A 19341-nucleotide genomic window follows, 5' to 3' on the forward strand; every position below is an offset into this window, starting at 1 on the left:
GCTAGACATGCAGTTGAATACGTCTTCCTTCCCAAGACATCCAGCTTCCATCCTTCCTCATCTGCAGGGGTAGCAAGTCTGCGGCCCGGTTTTGAAGATGCATAATCAATGACCAGTGAGTTAGGTACTGGATGCTTCATCAAGTACTCATTCTCATCCTCCTGAATCCTATAAAGCATCTCTAGATGCTTTGATGTAGGACTTGTGGTTTGGAGTACAGCCCAGACTGACTGTGCTGCCTTTGAGATGACTGGCAACATTGGAAGAAACACAGACTGGGGAGCAGATGCTGTCTTCATTAAATCATAAACTTGATCCTGTAAGTCTGTATTTTTGTTTTTCAGATTAAGACCCAAGACTGATGACATCTCCTCAGTTTGCCAGTGATAGGAAAGGAGTTCCGCTGTAGGTGTATTAGTTGAAGCTGCAGGCACCACAGGAGTGGGATCTATAGGAGGCTCTGGCTCATTGGAACCTGTACTTGCACAATCTGAATCTGTATCCGGAATTGCAGATCATCCGAGTATCCCATTGGTTCTGCAGGTGCAGAAACATTTGGCTTTGCAGACAACAGCATGGGTAGACGTTTGATTATTTTTTGTCTGGTGATATGCTGCTTTGGTTCCAACATTATGTGTACCCACAGGAGTGTTGTAACAGTGTGGTCTGTGTACTGACAGCTGGCCTTCTAGGAGTTTTCACACTCATGGTTGAGTACTCACTGAATGACAAGAAGGCTGAACCTCTATAGAGGTCTAAGTTGTAGTGGATGAGTGGACTGTGCGCAATGGTGTCACCTGCATTGCTGTGGGCATCATAGTCTCATAAGCACTTTTCCTTGCCTTCCATAATTTATACTTCTGGTAATCATACCTAAAAGCCAGGCGGTTCCACCGCCTGAAGTCATCTAGTGTCATCCCATCCACCATGGGGCAACAATCTACAGTCCTTGGAATAATCTACACACTCCTGTGGTAAAAGCCTCTGCGTAAAGAGATGAGGTGTAGATGGATGGACTAAAGAACTAGATGCTTGTATCAGTCTCACAAGGGACATATGCAGAGTTTTTGGCACAAGTGGCTTCTCTAAACCATGGCTCAAGAATCCAAGGAAAGTGGACACAGAGAAGGTGCTTTCATTAGATTCTAGCAGCGTTAACAAAGTCTGTGCAGAGTTAGGGTCCAGACTAGCCTCCATCCCCATTTGAGCAAGCGCTTTCTGGAAACCTATTGGAGACTGGGCTGCAGAAAATGCCCAGTGTTGGCGGAGTGGATGGGGATTGCTGTGGAGTTGGTGCAGGAGAAAGAGATGCTGCCCGATACTCAGCAGATGGAATGCTTTGTGTGGTTACTGTAGACATAGCTAGCTGCTGCTATCTCCTAGCAACAGCTGGTGCCAGTACTACTTCTTTAGCCAGAAGAAGGGATCGCTCCGCCAATGGTGGAGTTGCCTGTACATTACGCTGCAGTCCGGTTGGTGATGGCGTTGAGGAGCCTGATTACAGGATTACGCTGATTACAGGGCAGGCACAGGGGCGCGGGAACTCTTATCCCTGGGTTTGTTTGTTTTTAGAGAAAGGTTCGCGCTTTCATCCCTCTCTGCTTTGTCCTTTTTGTGATGCCACTTCTGCTCCCTTCTCTCCTGAGCTGGAGGCTCTGGCTCTTGAATTGGCCCGATTTCGACAATGCTGGAGTCTCCGACATCAAGGATTTTGACTGAAAGAAACTGAGAAAGAAAGTGCCCAACTGCCAATTATAACGGAACTCCTGCATGGGCAGTGAGGAGCTTTGGACTCTACCCAGATAGTCCTGCTCAGGTGCAGAACCCATACTTATGGAGGCCATCAGATCTCCATCCAGATACATAAGCTGTCTTTCACTACTTGCAAAATAACTGGAAACAGCTCTGCTACCTTTTTAAAATGAAGTTTTAATCGGCATTCATCATTACAATATGTGCTGGCCTCCTTAGGGCCACACAATATGTTTATGTTGCACCATATAATTAAGATTCCAGGCATTAGGTATATGTTTAAATCACAGCATTGCATTTAAATATTAACAACTCTCAATAAATTTCAGAATGCATATTCAAAAAAATACACCCCACTGATTAACGACGGCAAGCAAAGTTGATATGCATTATATGTACATGGGCAAAGCTGAAGGGAAGTGGAATTAATTGATGGCAATTGCTAAACACTCATGCTAAGAACTTTAGAAATGCACAGTTCTAACTACCAATCCAAACTACACTAGAAAGAAAGACAAAAGAGCCAATGTAGGATTTTATCTGAACGTTAATGCATTGCTTTATGTTCTAATTTTGGGGTCCCATTGCTTCTCTCTGTGTGTAATATATTATGGCTAGGTACTCTGACCATTTGGGGAAAACTACAGGTTTTTCTACAAACTGTTGTGGTTTGTGGGAAATGTTTGCAGTCAAGTTTTCTATCTGAAGCAGTCTGTACCTTCCACACTGCTAATAAAAATATTCACAGCACAATGGATTTTAACACACCAACTAGAAAAAAGTTTAAAAAGCAAAGGCAATAAAAAAGCTATCTTGTTAAAAATCACATGATATTTTCACCCCTTCATTAGGAGAAATTAAGGCACTGCTCCTTAAGAGGGTTTGTTCTAAGGTCTGCATTTCGGAGGATACCTTGGTAATGTGCTGTCCTCACAGATGTGAGATACAGTGTTCACACAATCTGCTAACCCTAGAAAGAAGGAGGATTTTTAGTGTCAATAATTGAGGAGTATGATGATGTCTTCAAGTACTGCAAAGCCCTTTTCTCTACACGCAGGCACATCTTGGTAAACATTCCTTGTGGTTGAGGTAGTCTCAGCTGAATCCCTGTTGATCACAGACACCACTACACAACCTGAGAAAGCTCTGCCATGGCACGCCCCTGGCACTGTAGAGGACTTTGTTTTAATTTGCAGCCCAAGAAAACAGGCACTTCCTACATTGAATGAAGACTAAAATCTAAAGAAGGAAGAGTCTCACCAAGTCAATAGTTCAAAGCAAATAAAAGAGCTCAAAGTAGAAGATCATTCAGATTTCATGGTAAAAAGACTGCTGGGTGACCAAGTCTTTAAGAAGGGCCTCACCCTTCATTTAGATAATGGGTCTTACCAGAAATAGGAGAAGTTAAAAATACGAAAATAACAGAGAGATAATGAATGCACTTTTCACAGTTACTTCATGCTGCTGAGGAATTTGGGCTGTTCTTCCCCTCTTGGTAGAAGAGTTTCTGCACCAATCTTGGGACCTTTCTTTTCCTAGAAAGGGGAGTTTATAATGAGATTCTGTTTTTAGTACATTGGCATAAAGGTCAGCTTCAGTACATTATAAGGAAACAAAACATGCGTCTCCAAGTCATCTCAGTGAAAATAACCAACTTGGGAATAATCCACAAGGAAGCTCACCCATACAAACCCCATTCATTTCAATGACACTTGCACAGAGTGCAAGTGCCATTAACTAACCAAGTCATTATATTCTTGGGTAAAGTAAAGGTAAAGTGTGCCGTCGAGTCAGTGTCGACTCTCAGCGACCACAGAGCCAAGAGAATTCTGTCTTTGGTAGAATACAGGAGGGGTTTACCATTACCATGTCCTGCGCAGTATGAGATGATGCCTTTCAGCATCTTCCTATATTGCTGCTGTCCAATATGGGTGTTTCCCATAGTCTGGGAAACTTACCAGCAGGGATTCGAACTGGCAACCTTAGGCTTGCTAGTCAAGTAATTTCCCCTGCAAAATGCACTATAGTTATAACACTTCAAGGAGGTACTTATTTACTCCAGTCAGCGTTTCCTCCTTACTATCCAGCTTTTTGAGGAAAGGCATCTTATACACTCATACAACTGGAGGAAGCTTGCTCCCTTCTTTGGGACAACTCTGTCAGGTGCCTGTGGTTACTGAAGCGAGGGGAGGGATGGTCTGGCTCAGATCAAAGGATGTGGGGACATTGCTGCCCACCCATCCCCCAGTTAGAACATGCATAACAGCCAGCAGTATCTTGCATTAGTGTGGCTATTAAATGGCCATTTGGTCAACAGGTCAGGTCATCTCTGTGGGAGACAGCCTTGGGTTTACTTACCTTGAGCATTGAATCACGCTCCCATTTAAAGAGACCACAGTTGCTGAAAAAGGAAGCCAGAAAATCAGGATTGGTTCAGCTTTGCAATTTCAGATGCCAACCCTCATTTATGTTCTGTCTTAACCATGTCCAACCAGACTGGGATGAAGAAGCATTAGCTTCATTGCCTTGGCCACAGGGACACTTCTTGCATGACATCTGCTCCCTTGCAAACAGCTTTGCACCCTTTTGCAAAAGGTTAGTAAAAAAAGAAGTGGGGTTGGGTTTGTAAAACATGTCCCCACTGCCATTCAGTACTAATTAGTAGCATCACACAAGTCACTCTATAACATAGGGTTATTCAATCTTCTGTTTTACTCTGGGGACCAGCCATTTGTTTGGTGTAGTGCCTGTGATCGGGCCTGAATCACCTCAGAAGCTTCTGAAATGTCACCTCCCTCAAGAGACTGAAAAAGCCTGCTTAGACATCTGACAAAGGCTGCTCTTGCCTTTACACCACCACCACCACCACCACCACTACCCTATAATGAATCAGCTGAGGCCACAGGATTGTCAAAGACAATCCAAAGAGTGTGATGGCACCTTAAAGACTAATATATTTGTTGTGGCAGAAGCTTTCCTGGAGTAGAGTTCAGTTCATCAGATGCATGAAGTGTTATCTCTCTCTCCAATGGTGGGGGCAAGTTGTGGGGGGTGGGGGTGAAAAGAAGATGAAATGCAAGAGCTACAGCTTGTGATTATCTTTACATAAAAACGTAAAAAGGTTTAAGTACCAAGAGAACAACCCACAACAGTGGTAATGGATGATAACAACTCTACCAGGCTTCTGTTAGAATCAGGCCCAGTTCCTGGGGCCAGATGAGCCAGAGGCAGATGGGAGAGAAGGGAGGTAGACAGTCCATGGACTGGCACTAGTCTACCACTCAAAGGCTGACCCAAGTCCTTCCCATAAGAGCAAGAGATGAACGTGGCTGCACATTAGTAAAGAAAATCCAAAGACCACTCTTACCTGCAGTGCTTTTTGGGTAACTTGTCAAGAGCGATGGCTCTGTTCCCACACGGACACTTGAAAAATCGCTTTACACCATCATGCCAGTGATAGTCATGGCTTTGCTCCACACACGAATCCAGGAGTTTGAAATAGGTGTACTTACACTTCAGAGAGAAAAAGAGAGAGACAATGAAGAAGCTTGTCTAAAAAAAAAAAAAAAAGCATGACTGTTGTAGTTAAAGCATAGCCCATTAATGCACAAGAATTGCTGGTTCATTTGGGAAGCAGAAGAAAGCAGCCCTCTGTTATTTTATTCCCCAAGAGGACAACCAGTCTGAACTCATCACTTCTGTTCTCAACACTGATCTTCCTGCTCTAGTCATACTTGGCCTAATTCCTGGCAAAGTGAAGAACACACAATCAACCTGCATCAAGAGTGAGATTGTTGAGAAAGGACTCATGAATTTTAATGACAGAAAATGCTCACCTTTGCAAAGTTTACCTGAAGCTCATTATAAGCTCTTAATACAGTGAAGAGCCAAAGTGTGGCATAATGGATATAATGCTAGTCTTGGACTGAGAAGATCTGGAAACCTTACTATCTCTCAGCCTAACTTACCTTGCTGGATCATTGTAAAAATAAAATGCAATATACCCAGTGCCCACTGCCCCGAATTTTTTGAAGGAAGGTCAGGATACAAGCACGAGAAATAGTAAAACTCAAACTTGTTAATCATTGGAGCCTACTGGATTTTAATATAAAATTTTAGACTGCTATAGATTGAAAGACTGGACCTTTAGCTGTGCATCTTGCTTTCTGGAGAGTCTTTGGGTAAGAGACTACATCCAAGGTGGATTCAGCAAGAACAGTTTCAAATGTCACAGGAGCTACAAGCAAAATTAGGCAAAGGAAAACCTGCTTCTGAATATGAACACGCGCACGCACACACTCACTCTGTTCTCACAACCAGCCTAACCCAGCCCTGGGGCAGCCCAGCCTAACCTCGACACTTCCCGCCCCTCTAACTCTCTGAAATGCAACTGTTAGTCGAGGTTAAGGGTGCGCTTGCATCCTTAAGACGGCTGTCATGTGTGTCTGTCTCCTTGGGCTGAGTTCAGCTTAAGGAGACACAGAGACGGGCACACAGAGCGCCTGTCTGACGGGAATCCCCCAGTACAACGCACGTGTTGCATGTTGCAGTGTGGGATGCCTGGAGTCCCGGCTCCAGATCCCTCTGCCCTGCTCCACACTTCACAGAGTGCACCCCACCCCCCCGCCACCAAGCTGGGGATTGTCTGCGGGGAAGGTAAGCTCTTTGGAGCTCCTGCCCATCCTTTCTCAGCTATCTTGAGAATCGCCTCACAGTCTTACAAATATTACAGAAACTTTTGAAGGGCAACTGTTGACTGCCCTGGCTGCTTAGAACATCCAGGCTGCCTTATGATCTGCCCAACTTTTCTCTCCATGTGGGAAGTAGATTTTTGCTCCCAACATGAATAATATGTATAACACCATCATACAATCATCTCAGGAGCATTCTAAAATTCTGTATTGGTGTCACAATCCTATGAAGAACGGAATCCTAGCTTTCTCCCTTGCAGTGGCTGTATTCAGATGGCACGTAGATTGTTGTGAGAACGCAGAAGCACGAGCCTTGGGCTGGTCCTCTCCACCCTCTATGTGCACAAGAAGAGGAGAGTGAAAGCTTCCCCTCATGGTTTTGTACAGACTGGAGTTTCCCATGACCTCTCTCAGTATAGGACCACAGTTCACAAACCAAGATTAAGGTGTGGTCTGAAATCCGGGCTGGTGAATTAACAAAACACAGTTCCCAATACCTGGATTTAACAGGAAACTACAGTTTGTTCAAAACCATGGCCGAAGTTTTAAATTTCCCTTCCCTCACGCTTGAAAGATGGAAGTGGAAAGGGGAACATGTGATCTCAAGGTACATGCTGGTGAGAACAAATCCCCATTTGTGATATCCAAATGTGACCAGGGGTATAAATGGGCTGCTCACAGGGATCCTGTGCATTCTGTGTAAATACTGGTCAATCAACAGTAAAAGCTGCTCAGGATCAAAACAATTTGTCACCCAAGACATCATTCAAGCCTGATTTCGGGGAACCCACCAGTCTGCTGGTTCACTCACTGTTTTGCATGTTGCAACTCGGCATTTCACTTCCCTGATAGTCCTCATCTTTTCTTCCATTTGCTCCTTTTTCACCAAGGGCTCAAAGTAGCTTTCCTGCAATTCAGCCTCAAACTATAACAAAAAAGAGAGAAAAACTGATCTAACAGATAGTTGTTGATTTAATACACAGCTCTGAAATAAGGTGGAACATTCAGAAAATGCACAATTCCTAGATCAGGGGTGTCAAACTGCCGGTCTGTGAGCTGGATCCGGCCCATGGAGCTTCCTTTTCTGGCCCCCAGGCACTGCAGCTGAGCATAACCCTGGCCACTGGTGTTTCCTTCCCTCTGCCCCACCACTTGCTGAAGAGGGGGTTGCTCCCCACTTGCTGCAGCGGGCTCCTTCCTTCTTTCCTGCTGCTGACAATACTTCTCTCTCCCCTCCCCTCCCACTCAGAACTAAGCATTTCTCTTTCCTCCCACACTGCCATGCTCCTTTCCCTTGCACCCGTGTGGCTCTTCAGAGCATGGAGGATAAAGACAGAAGGACAAGGGAGGGCGGGAGGAAGAGAGAGTAGGAGAGCAGGTCTTGTGGTAGCAAGCATGACTTGTCCCCTTAGCTAAGCAGGGTCTGCCCTGGTTGCATATGAATGGGAGACTAGAAGTGTGAGCACTGTAAGAGATTCCCCTCAGGGGATGGAGCTACTCTGGGAAGAGCATCTAGGTTCCAAGTTCCCTCCCTGACATCTCCAAGAGAGGGCTGAGAGAGATTCCTGCCTGCAGCCTTGGAGAAGTCGCTGCCAATCTGTGAAGACAATACTGAGCTAGGTGGACCTATGGTCTGACTCAGTATACATCAGCTTCCTATGTTCCTATGAGGAAGACAGAAAAAAGATGGTGGAGGAGAAAGAGGGGAAGAGGGAAGACAGAAGGAGTGAGTGAGTGAGTGAGGGCAAGGGAGGGAGAAAGGTGTGAGGCAGGTGTGGCCTCCTGGAGGTGCACTGGAATCAAATCCAGCCCACCACCCCTGATCAAAATGAAATCCTTATTTGAAAAGATAGGGCTGGGTCCTACTGCCTCTGTCACAGAAGTACTTGCAAAGGAATTTTTCCTGCCCTCAAAAGGCCTCCTCTGAGGATCAAAGCACTCTCAGGAGCAAGCTGAGGGGCTGCAGAGAGAAGTGGCCCAAATTAAGGTGGAGACAGACAAGAAGTGCACATCAGATTCGGGGCAGTTTCCCATTCTCCTCATGTCCCACCCCATTGCCGAGGGTCCTTTGACTCTCAGAAGAGGCCTTTGGGGAGCTAAGGAGAATGATGTAGGATGGAGGAAGTGGGGAAGGTCCCTGCAAGACTTCCTTGCATGTCCAGTAGTTAGTGTTGAATTCATAAACTTAAAGAACAAAATTCATGTGCACCACTGTGATTCTTGAAGATATCCACCTCTCTTTTTTCTGGCACTCTCTTTGTACCCTGAATTCCTCATGTCTACCTCCTAGTCCTTTTGATAGGTGTCAAGTAAAACCAGCTTGATTTTTCAAATCTGTCTATCAGTTCTCCAGCAACAGGCATCTCCAAAAGGATCCAAGGTAATCTATTCAGCATTGTCACCCAAGAAAAAGGATCACCCAGAGTACTAACAGCAAGACTGCTAACACTTTCAAAATGGAACACTGGTGCTCCCCATGAAGGTTTCTTCCTTCTTGTGTAACAGAGGTCACTCATTGTTGGTTATCCCCACTCACAATGCTCCAGAGGCAGGGTAGCTCAAATTAAGGGAACCTTTCAGAGCCTGTGTAGGGCAGTCCCCCTTCAGTTCTGTTATAAAGCCAACTATAGAAATGTCTCTCATCAAAGAAAAGTACCTGAAGTAGAGGAAGATAGGCCAGAGAACATATTAGAGAAATTCAAGGCCAAGCATAGTGATACAGATAGTTTGACACATAAAATGCAGCCGACATGGAAGAGCATGGGTGCTCTCCATTACACCAGCAAGAAGTAACCTTAACGATGAGTACCAATGATCCATTCTCTGCTAGTGTAGGAGGGCACCCATTGTGGGATGTACTACAGCTCACTAACCAGGTGGGTAAGGATGGGTCTAATGTGTCAGAAGTACCTGTTCCATGACTCGCCATCCAAAGGCAGCTTAGGATGAAGCTAATGTGTCAAGTTTGTAATGCCTGGTAAAGGTGGATGGAGATTTCCAAGCAGCTGTTTTACAGATTTCTTCGAAGGAAGCGTTGGTGGAAAAGGCCATGGATGTGGCTGCCTATCTGGCAGAATGAGCCGTGACATGGGACAGTGTAAACAGATGTTGCACATCTTAAACCAGGAAGGACAGCCTTTATGGCTTATGGTTGAGTTAGATACTTTTTGTTACATGGTAGCCGATAAGGAATCAGATTTGTGGAAGGAGATGATCTAGAGATATAAGTGCATACAGCACATCACACGTCCAGTTTATGCCATTGTTCCTCTTCAGGATCCACTGGATGTGGATAGAACAAAGGAAGATAGATGCCCTGGGATCTGTGGAACCTAGAGTTGACTTTAGGAATAAAAGTGGGATCTGGAATTAGGTGGACTGAATCTTTAGAAAAAATGCACAGATGGTACAGTTAGAGGCACTAACACAGATGCACCTTGAAGGAAGCTATGTAATGTGGATGGTTTGAGATAACACATCAGCCTGGGATAGAGAGAGACTGGCCAATTAAGAAGCCTGTTGCTTGAGTGTTTTGGCCTTTGTTACGTCCTTCTTGTTGACCAGTAATTCTTTCAGTCTGTCATATGATAAATACGGTTCATAGAGGGTTTATGGTATACTAGAAGTATGTCCACGTCCCAAGGGGAATAACCAGGTTGTGTTTTAACATGGCATTCAGTCGCCATGTGGTAAGCTGAAGCAGAGCTGGACTGGGATGTAGAAGGGCCCCTTGGCTGAACGGACCCTCTGTGCTATGTGGCAGGAGAAGTGGTTCCAACACAGCTGGATCCAGCAGTTCTGAAAAACATGGCCACCTTGCCTAATATGATACTATTAGGAGCACTTTGGCTTTGCCTGTGCACATTTTTCTGAGGACTCTGGCTATGAGTGGTATTGGTAGAAACAAGAATAGGAAAATGGGAGGCCACAGGGATCCACTAACTCTGCTCTCTCCGTGGGGAACTGGAGAAGAACCTGAGAGGTGAAGAAGTTGACTTGGGTATTCCCAGCTGTGTGATAATCCACAGGAAGACCTTTGTGTTGGGGCTCTACTTCCTGGGGACTCAGCCAGTCCTCCCTTGTGTTAAGAATCTCACTGATGTGATGGGCTGTTAAGGAGGATCTCTGATGCCTGCTGATGCAGTGATCTTGATCTGGTCCCACCTTGGCAGAGTGCTTTGGCTGAGATGTCCGTTCTGATCAGTACGTGGGCTCCTGATATCAGATGGTGGAAGACAAGGAGTGCTAGATGGATAGGGCAGAGCTCTAACCAATTGGTACTGTGGTGTTGTTCTATCACCATCCATTTCCCCTGTGCATTTTCTGGCAGGCAGTGTGAGGGCCAGCCCTGTAAGATGGCATCCATGGTGATGAGGATCTACCTCAGTTCTGTGAAGAATTTGTCACTTGTCAGATTGTCCATGCTTCTCCACCATAGAAGCTGACTTTAGAAGAGATTCTTTCAGAGCAGGTAGAAGGGTAATCTAGGTGGCATGCATTTGCGATGTCTTTTTGATGTGGCAGGAGTGTCCATTGTAGGGGCCTGAGGTGGAGCCTGGCCCACAGAACCATAGGGACCATCAGGCCTGGGAGGCATGCTAGTGATTGAATATCTGTGCGGAGCAATTGACTGAAGTAGAGTGTACTGGGTTTGTGTGCAATCCAGTGTTAGGAAGAAACAGATTGTTGTGGCATCTATGACAATCCCGAGATGCTGAATCCAACAGGAAAGGTGAAGGTAACTCTTTCCCACATTGATAAGGAAGCTGTGGTCCCTGAGACAGTTAGTGTCTGCTGAAGGTGCACCTTGCCCTGGAAGGGACTGGGGAGTGAAGGTGGCAGTCATGTAGGTACGCGTGCGTGCGTGCACGCCCTTCAGATGCAGGTAAGCAACCAGTGGAGCCAGCATCTTCGTGAAGTCTCTGGGCATCGAGGACAGGGCAAAGAGAAGGACTCTGTATTGGAAGTGTTGTTTCTGGTAACAAACTGCCTAGAGCCTTCTGGAGTCAGGCAGTATATAAATCAAATAAATCAAATAAAATCTCTGGAAGGGCCTATTGTCTGGGTGAATGGGACTATGCAGGCAATGTTCCCTCAATCTATTGATACTAAGATGTCCTGAATTTGTAGGCTTCTGCTATTTATTATAGTTCCATCTTGTATCCAGATTGAACTGACTGTAGCACCCATTTGTTTGTTGTGGACAGTTCCCAGGTGTGTCAGAAGTCCGAAGACATCCCCCCATCAATGGTGGCCAGAGTCAGGACTGCTGTCTCCAAGTCTTGGACTGAGAGGCAAAGGATGAAACTGATCTGGGTGTGAGTGGCCTGTCTGCCTGGTCGGCTCCAAAAGGAGCACCGTCTTCCATGAGTGTCCCCCAGGGTGAAAGGATGGCCTGTAAGGTGGAAAAGACTGTGAAAACCTAGGGCAGATCCCTTGTCCTCCTACTCAGGTGTGGAAGGGAGTGTCTTGTGGCCACCTCCAATCTCAATCAGGACATCCCTCAGTGCTTCATCCCCAAAGCATAGACTTTGGGTCTATGCAAAGGGAGCATGGCCAAGGTAGACTTAGAGGTAGTATCTACCTGCCAATGTTTAAGCCAGATGTTTCTCCTGGCTACATTTGCTTCCATGGCTCTGACTGTGAATCCAGCACTATCCAGTGTGGAATCTGCTGTGAAAGCTGTTGCTCTCTGAAGCTGTAGCAATCTGAGTCTTAGTTTGACTTGGTTGGTGGGAGGATTATTCAACAGTTTGTCCATAAGATGGAAGCCCTAGAAATGATTGAAGCTGTTGTGCCTGCCCTGATGGCTAAAGCTGAAGCTTCATGAACACAGGGCATGCTTCTTTGTCAGAGGGTTCTCCATCTTTAGGTAAGATTGCTCCACTGAGCGAAGCCACCACTGGCCCATCTGTTAAAGGAAGGAAAACTGTAAAATGGATTAGGTAGGTTGCTAGTGAGTTTACTATAGGAGGGCCTCTGCCTTTCCTGCTTTATTGCATCTAGAAAACCTTTGGGCACAGAAAGATTAGCCTGAATAGGCTTGGTCCTTGAGAGTACCAAGGAGCCCTGCGAGGCAGACTCCTGAACAGAAGGGTGTGCAGCCTCCATCCTGGAAAACACTGGAGGAATGAACTAAAATCCTCCTGTAAGAATAACCTCTAGATATAGGAATGTGCACCTTGGCCTGGTCAACCATTACCCCTTACCTGTGTCACTGGACACTGAGGGGGTCCAGTGACACTGGAGGGGCACTCCTCATTTGTTCAGGTTTGGGGGAGGTGACCCAGGTCAGTCCACAGGAATGTGTGTGCTGGGAGACCCTTCTCCCAACAACTCAGATGAGTGCATATCGGGTTGAGGAGTGTTGTCTTGAGACTTCCCCGTGGTAAAGACTTTTCCACTTTTTGTTCTGCAGAAAAGTGATCGAGGGATGAAGACGGGAGATGGAAATCTCTGTCTGGAGTCCTCTTGAGTGCAGTTTGTGTGTTCCAATTCCTGCCCTTCATGGATAGGTTGTTGGAAGGAAACCCTATAGTCAAGTTTGGCAGCTAAGTAGTATAGTCTGGTCTCCTGGGACAGGAAGGGGTGGCAGCTGAGGGGGGAGAACCTGCAGAGAACTAGATTCTGGGGTAGCTGGGATAGGTCTCACTGGTCCCTGAGCGGCTAGTTGCTCCCGGTCATCTGTCTCCAACGCTGCCTGCTGCCATGGCTGTGAGGGCAATGGAAGTGGCACTGGCACTGGGAGTGTGTTTTCGGGCATGGCTGGGAGCTCCGGGGCCAGAGTTTGCTGTTTGGTGGAGTCATCAGGCTGAGATACAAAGCAGTCAGACAAGCATTTTTCGATACAGTACAAGAAGGGAGCAAGCATCTGGGCTCTTCTCCTTTGGTGATCCTGGGGACCCAAGTGTGCTGTATGTTACTTTAAATGGTATTGCTCTCCCAGCACACCTGAAACGTATGAAAGGTATTCATGCAGTTTGTCATGCTGGAGAAGCATTCCTTCTACCCTGAATGCTCTACTCAGCTGGACTGTTTTGGGTCCTGGTTATCTCTCCTCTTTTAGTTAATAAACTGCCTTGTCTCTACTATGAACTTCTGTGTGTCGGACTCCCTGCTGCAGCCAAGGACATTACATTACAAGAACCCCTGAAATCCCACAATGAGCTCGTTTTCCCAGCAGTATACTTTGAGAAGTTGGTAGATGTTTGCAACCAAGACCCCTCCTTCCTACCCTGTGTTGCCCATTGTTTAGCCTTTGCTGCCACAGCCATCATTCTAAGCCTCCCCTTCCTTATCTAGAATGACAACAGGGAAGCCGGGTGTACCCTAAAGAGACAGACTTGGTCCCATGGCAGCATATATATATGGAAACACCACCATTTCAACACACAGTGCAAGCCAATGTAACATTTTTGTGCAGGTTTCCAAATGCCAGGGACTAAGAATTCATGTTTAGTTATTCTCAGTCATCTCAAATAACTGGAGTTCTCCTATATATATGTAGGAGATGCTTACCTCCTTAAGGACACCTGTGTGTTTGGATCGAGCATTCAAAATCTCTTGAAATTCTTCAGACTCCAAATATGCAAGCTGCTGGCATCGTTTCTTTTGAGTAGGTTCTGCAGCACCAACATCTACAGAAACAAAGAGCAGGACACACAGGCTCAGCCACGGATGCACAAGAATGTTATGCCTCAACCGAGGTCAGGTTCATGCACTCCTTAATCATACATCATCCAACTTGAGATCTTCCAACTTCTTACATATGGCTCTTCAATGGGCCTAATCTGTGATTCCCATGCTCTTGGACTATCGGGGACAAAGAACAAGAGATGGTCATATCCATGATGCTTGCAAGAGCCCCCAGGATGAGCTGGCTGGCTACTTCTGGAGACAAAGGCCTTGCTTACATGACCCAACATGGCAATTCTTGGACTATTTTTAGAGGGGCCATTACACAAGGTGCCAAACTCCATTGAACCCTGTTGATGTCAGCAAGCTACATGGAGATAGAACAGTGCAACGAGCATAACCTTACATAGCCATGCACTAAATGTAAAGGCTTACTGAGGTTTATTACAGCTATCAGATAACAATGCAATAGCCACTCACTCTTGTCCTGGTAATCTAATTCACCCCTCTCTAAAGAGATACAGGTTAGAAATCAACCTAATACAATGCTCTTAGTGGCATTCTTAGGCAGGGAGGCTAGTGTGTAATGGATTCCAAGGTGGAACGGACAAGGGACCTTTTGATCTGTTCGCCTAGGAGAATCCCAGAGAAGAAAGTAAATGGACTTTGGGCTCACACAGTCCCTTTTCCACTCTCCTCACCATGTGGTTTTCCCAGTCCTTTCTTCTTGTGGTGATTAGTTAAAGAGAAGGGATGAAGGCCCTTCCAATAGCTCCTCAGGGAGAATCCCAAGCAGGGAACAGAAAAGGGAGAAGATTCTCACTGGCCTACTGACATAAGCAGCATCAGAAGAGGAAGGAAGGATAAACATCAGAAATTTTTATGAAATCAGAAGGCCAACTGACAGGAAAGAAGTGAGGGTGTATGTGAGAGATCAATATAGTATATGGCTGGCCAGCCAAAGAAGTTTTCTAAAAATCCTTCACTAACAGTAAGGATGAGAGAACTAAATAAATAAATGAATATGCGTGCTATGATTTATAGCAGGATCAAGCTGGCTATGAGGCCACAGTTCAGTTGTAGCACATCTACTTTGCATGCAGAAGGTCCCAGGTTCAATCCCTGGCACCTCCAAGGAGGGCTGGGAAAGACTCCTGCCTGAGACCTTGAAGAGCCACTGCCAATCGGTGTAGACAATACTGAGCTAGATGGACCAACGGTCTGACCTGGTATAAGGCAGCCTCCTATGTTCCTATTGCTTGAAACACAGCCCCCCAAAAAGGAAAGCAAATAAGTAGTGATTGCTAGACAGCTATTCCATTTTGCTGCCTTGGTTCTGCAGAAACCAGTATCAAGACTGGCATGGATTTCAACAGGGCAGGTATAGTGCTGGCGATCCCACTTCTCCCAAGAGGCTCAGGGTGGGGCAAAAAGGAATCCTACTTCCAATTCACAGTCTGTGCCTTTGTGCGTCCTCTTTCTCAGGTGGCAACTTCAAGCCATAGTCATGGGGCCAGCCTGCCATAGTGGTGGGTCTGAACAGAGACAAGTCTGATGCAAGCTGTGACATGGCAGCCTTACAACTAACTAGTCCTCAACACATTACTGCATTTAATGTGGTACTTCCTTACCTTCCAAAATGGGGATATTTTTCTCAACTCTCTCTGCAATCTCTAGAACGTCGAGATCAGATCGTTTACGTTTTATGTTATTTGGGTCAATTTTAGAGAGAATGCAGCCCTTTGAACGCAGTTTGTTTACAGCTGCCATCTAAAAACAATGAAAGCAAGACATGTGCTCAAGGTCATAAACATCCCTGATTCAGACTAGCAAAGAACACCAACAGGGCCTACTGGAGCTGCAGACCCAAAGGCCCTGTTTTGCCTCACTGCTCTGCTTGCCAGAACAAGGCTGTGCTCCATGTATTTCCCATTGCACCAATGTGACAGGCCTGTTTGCGCCTCCTCATACCCCCTTGTGCCCATACAGGGCACGTTACAGTGGGAGAGGAGTATCCAGGGCTCTGCCCTCTGGGGATTCCTACACTAGTCATGGGGTAGAAACCTGGAGCTCATTCCAGTCCCAAGAGTTGGGAAGTGGTGCTTGGCAGTATGTGGGCAATGTCTGCTGAAATCTCGGAAGCCAGAAGTGGCAGCTCAATACATTTTCTCGGGGTTGGGAGCTCCTTGCCACACTCTGTTTACAAACCATCATATGTTGTGCAAAATAAGAGACATTACACAAATTAAAATTGCACGAGAAGTGTGCAAAATTCCGTTTTGTCTTGGTGCAGAATTTTATTGGTATTTATATTGCTATCTTGCTTCTCAACTAAAAAGCTGGTCATAAGAACAGAAGAACAGCCCTGCTGGTTCAGGCCGAAGCCCATCTAGTCCAGCGTCCTGTTACATGCAGTGGCCCACCAGGTGCTGCTGGGAGGCCCACAGACAGGACCTGAGGGTATGCCCGCTCCCCGGCAACTCGTATTTAGAGGCATCCTGCCTTTGAGCCTGGAGGTCCTGAAACTGGAGGTTAAAAGCCATCAACTCAAAATTCAATTTACTTGTTAAAAGCCGCAGTTAAAATTATCAGTTTAGAATATGGCATCCTGTTATGCCTTTTAGAATGGAGTACATCCAGCCTTCAAAAACCTTCAGGCCTTCATGCTAAAAAACTGTCAATTGTTTTGCAAAACTGTCATCATGCTAAACCTACCTACAGCACTACGCTGAACCTACATAATGGGAATGCTGAACCTACATACTAATAGCAATTGTTGCATTTGACTAATGGTATCTAAATGCCAGCCACCTAATGGTGCAGCAGGGAAATGACTTGACTAGCAAGCCAGAGGTTGCTGGTTCAAATCCCCGCTGGTATTTATTATACCGCCTGATATCGAAATCTCTAGTCAGTTTACAGAATTAAAACATAATATAAAATATAAAACATTTAAAATACATAAGATAAAATAAACACACATTATGGATGTATCTGGCGTATCAGCTGAAGCTGATAAAAAGCACTCCTGGCCACAGCCTCAACCTGAGAAACCAGGGAGAGTTTGGGATCCTGGAGCACTCACAGATTACGAATCTGATATTTTAGGGAGAGTGTAGTCCCATCAAGAACAGGCAAATCGAAACCATCTCTCAGATCCCGACCCCCTACAGACAATACTTCCGTCTTGTTTGAATTCAACTTCAGCCTGTTATCCCTCATTCAGCCCAATATTGCCTCCAGGGAGGCACTTGGGCGGCAGGGGTGTGTGTGTGTGTGTGTGTGTGTCATGCCATTTCCTGATGAAGTTGGTATGGAGAAATAGATCTGGGTGTCATCAGCATATTGACAGCACCCCAGACCAAACTTCCAGACTATCTCTCCCAGCGGTTTAATGTGGATATTAAAAAGCATTGGAGACAACATGGGAAAAATCAGGCAGCAGCAATATAGGAAGATGCTGAAAGACATCATCTCATACTGTGTGGGAGGAGGCAATGGTAAAGCCCTCCTGTATTCTACCAAAGACAACCACAGGGCTCTGTGGTCGCCAGGAATCAACACCGACTTGACAGTACAGTTTACCTTTACCTATCTAAAGGCCAACATTAATGTTTGTGTTACCTTCTTAGCTTCTGCCAAGGCATTCAGTTTGGGTCCGGGAGGAGGCAAATCATCAAAGAAGAGAACATCATCTCCCTCAGAAATGCCCATGGCAAGTTTCGGTGTTTGAGGAGTTGACAATCTGGCAGCTTTGGGAAACTCAGCTCCTGGTGTTGGAGACCGTAGCATAGATATCCCTGTGGAGGATGGTAATGCTGGTGTGTTTGCATTACTGGTATCTTGAAGAAAGCTTAAATCAAAAGACAAAAGCCATAATTATCAGAAGGCAGTGGTGGAAGACAGCAGTGGCTTTCAAACTGTAGCAACCATAGAGGAGATGGCAAGGGAACATTTCAGCTTCTGAGGCAAACACAACATGACAAGAAACTAAGGAGGCCAAGATCAGGGAGGGTCCTTTCATCTCTTCTACCAAATGCCTACTCCTTTCCAATGAGTTTCACTTCACACTTAGAAAAGCTTTGCAAATAGTCATTTTTTTATTAAGTCAGCATGCTTAAGAAGTAAACCAAGCGAGATAAACATTATAGATACAACATATCATCGGGGTACAACTAGAGACGTAAAATTTCCAGAAATATTGAGAGTGTGTGTGGGGGGGGGGGAGGAGGATAAAAATTTGGAGGAAAATTGAAATATATGCAATCCTTTTTTAGTGCCTTTCACAGGTCTAAAGTCACATTGTTCCTTTAGGGTATTTATTATGCATAACCTGCTTTGCTCATAACATTGATCATGTTTGGCACATTGCATTTAGAAGTGTAGTTTATTCAGACAACTAGTAATTTAAACTACCTTCACCTGTGCGGAGCATCTGCGCGCTAGTAGATTGCTCTCCCTGCCACCTGCCACAGCCCCCTATACCTCAGAGGTCTCTTCACCCTCACTAGAGCTGCACTCCTGCTCCTCCTCCTCCTCCATCCGGTTGCTTCCACCCCCCTCACCCCATTTTATTCCATCCCCCTCACCCCTCTTGGTCATGGCTGCAGCGTTGCTGGTGCCTACTGGCCAAGCTGCAGCCCTCCCTACCCCCACCCTGCTCCTTCCCACAGGAGCAGTGGCGGCGGCTGACCGGGCCCTTCCTTGCTGCTGCTGCCACCACCATGGCCACTCAGTCCCCTCAGGCCGCTGAAAGGCTTGGGCCCATCCCTTGCCTGCCTGCTTCCCTCTAACAATGGCTTTGGTAGCCCCAAATAGCAGCAGTGGTTGACTGGGCCTTTCTTTGCTGCCAATAGGCGCCGCCATGGCCACTCATTCCCCTCAGGCCGCTAACAGGCTTGGGTACGTCCTTCGTCCCTCCCTTCTCTCTTCCCCTCCCTTCTTTTTCTCTTTTTATCTCCTCCACTCGCTCTTCCCCTCCCTTCTTATTTTCTTTCTCTCTCTCCCTTCCTGAGTTAACAGATCTTGTTCATCTTGTTTCCTCATCTAATTCACACAACAGCAGCCTCCTTCTCCTGAAGAGGCTCTTTCCTCCCTCATGACCCCTCTCTTTGCAATCACCACAGTGCTTCTGCTCGTGAACTCTTGTGAGAGCTGCCAAGCATGCGATTAGCCATGGGTACGCCTTAGAGAATCTATATATTTAATTCTCTAAGGAATACCCATGGCGAATTAGGAGAGGAGAGCTGGTCTTGTGGTAGCA

General features: G+C 46.0%; 1 protein-coding gene across 9 annotated transcripts in view; it reads right to left on the minus strand.

Moving 5' to 3' along the window:
- Window positions 1-1909: 1909 nt before the first annotated feature.
- The window catches only part of MCM10 (minichromosome maintenance 10 replication initiation factor), a 48577-nt gene continuing 31145 nt past the window's right edge, over window positions 1910-19341 (minus strand). For 7 of the 9 annotated variants that reach the window (XM_053254327.1, XM_053254328.1, XM_053254323.1 and 4 more), the window contains 7 exons: window positions 17703-17931; window positions 15710-15848; window positions 13962-14080; window positions 7255-7368; window positions 5120-5304; window positions 4111-4153; window positions 1910-3287 (listed from right to left, as the gene is read on the minus strand). In XM_053254327.1, the coding sequence (XP_053110302.1) occupies window positions 3204-3287; window positions 4111-4153; window positions 5120-5304; window positions 7255-7368; window positions 13962-14080; window positions 15710-15848; window positions 17703-17931 (913 nt within the window). In that variant the 3' untranslated portion in view covers window positions 1910-3203. Of the gene's footprint in view, window positions 3288-4110; window positions 4154-4193; window positions 4336-5119; window positions 5305-7254; window positions 7369-13961; window positions 14081-15709; window positions 15849-17702; window positions 17932-19341 lie in introns of those variants that run through there. The other 2 variants (XM_053254331.1, XM_053254330.1) reach the window with 2 other exon arrangements.

Source organism: Hemicordylus capensis, chromosome 5 (genome assembly GCF_027244095.1).
Source record: "Hemicordylus capensis ecotype Gifberg chromosome 5, rHemCap1.1.pri, whole genome shotgun sequence".
NCBI lineage: Eukaryota > Metazoa > Chordata > Lepidosauria > Squamata > Cordylidae > Hemicordylus > Hemicordylus capensis.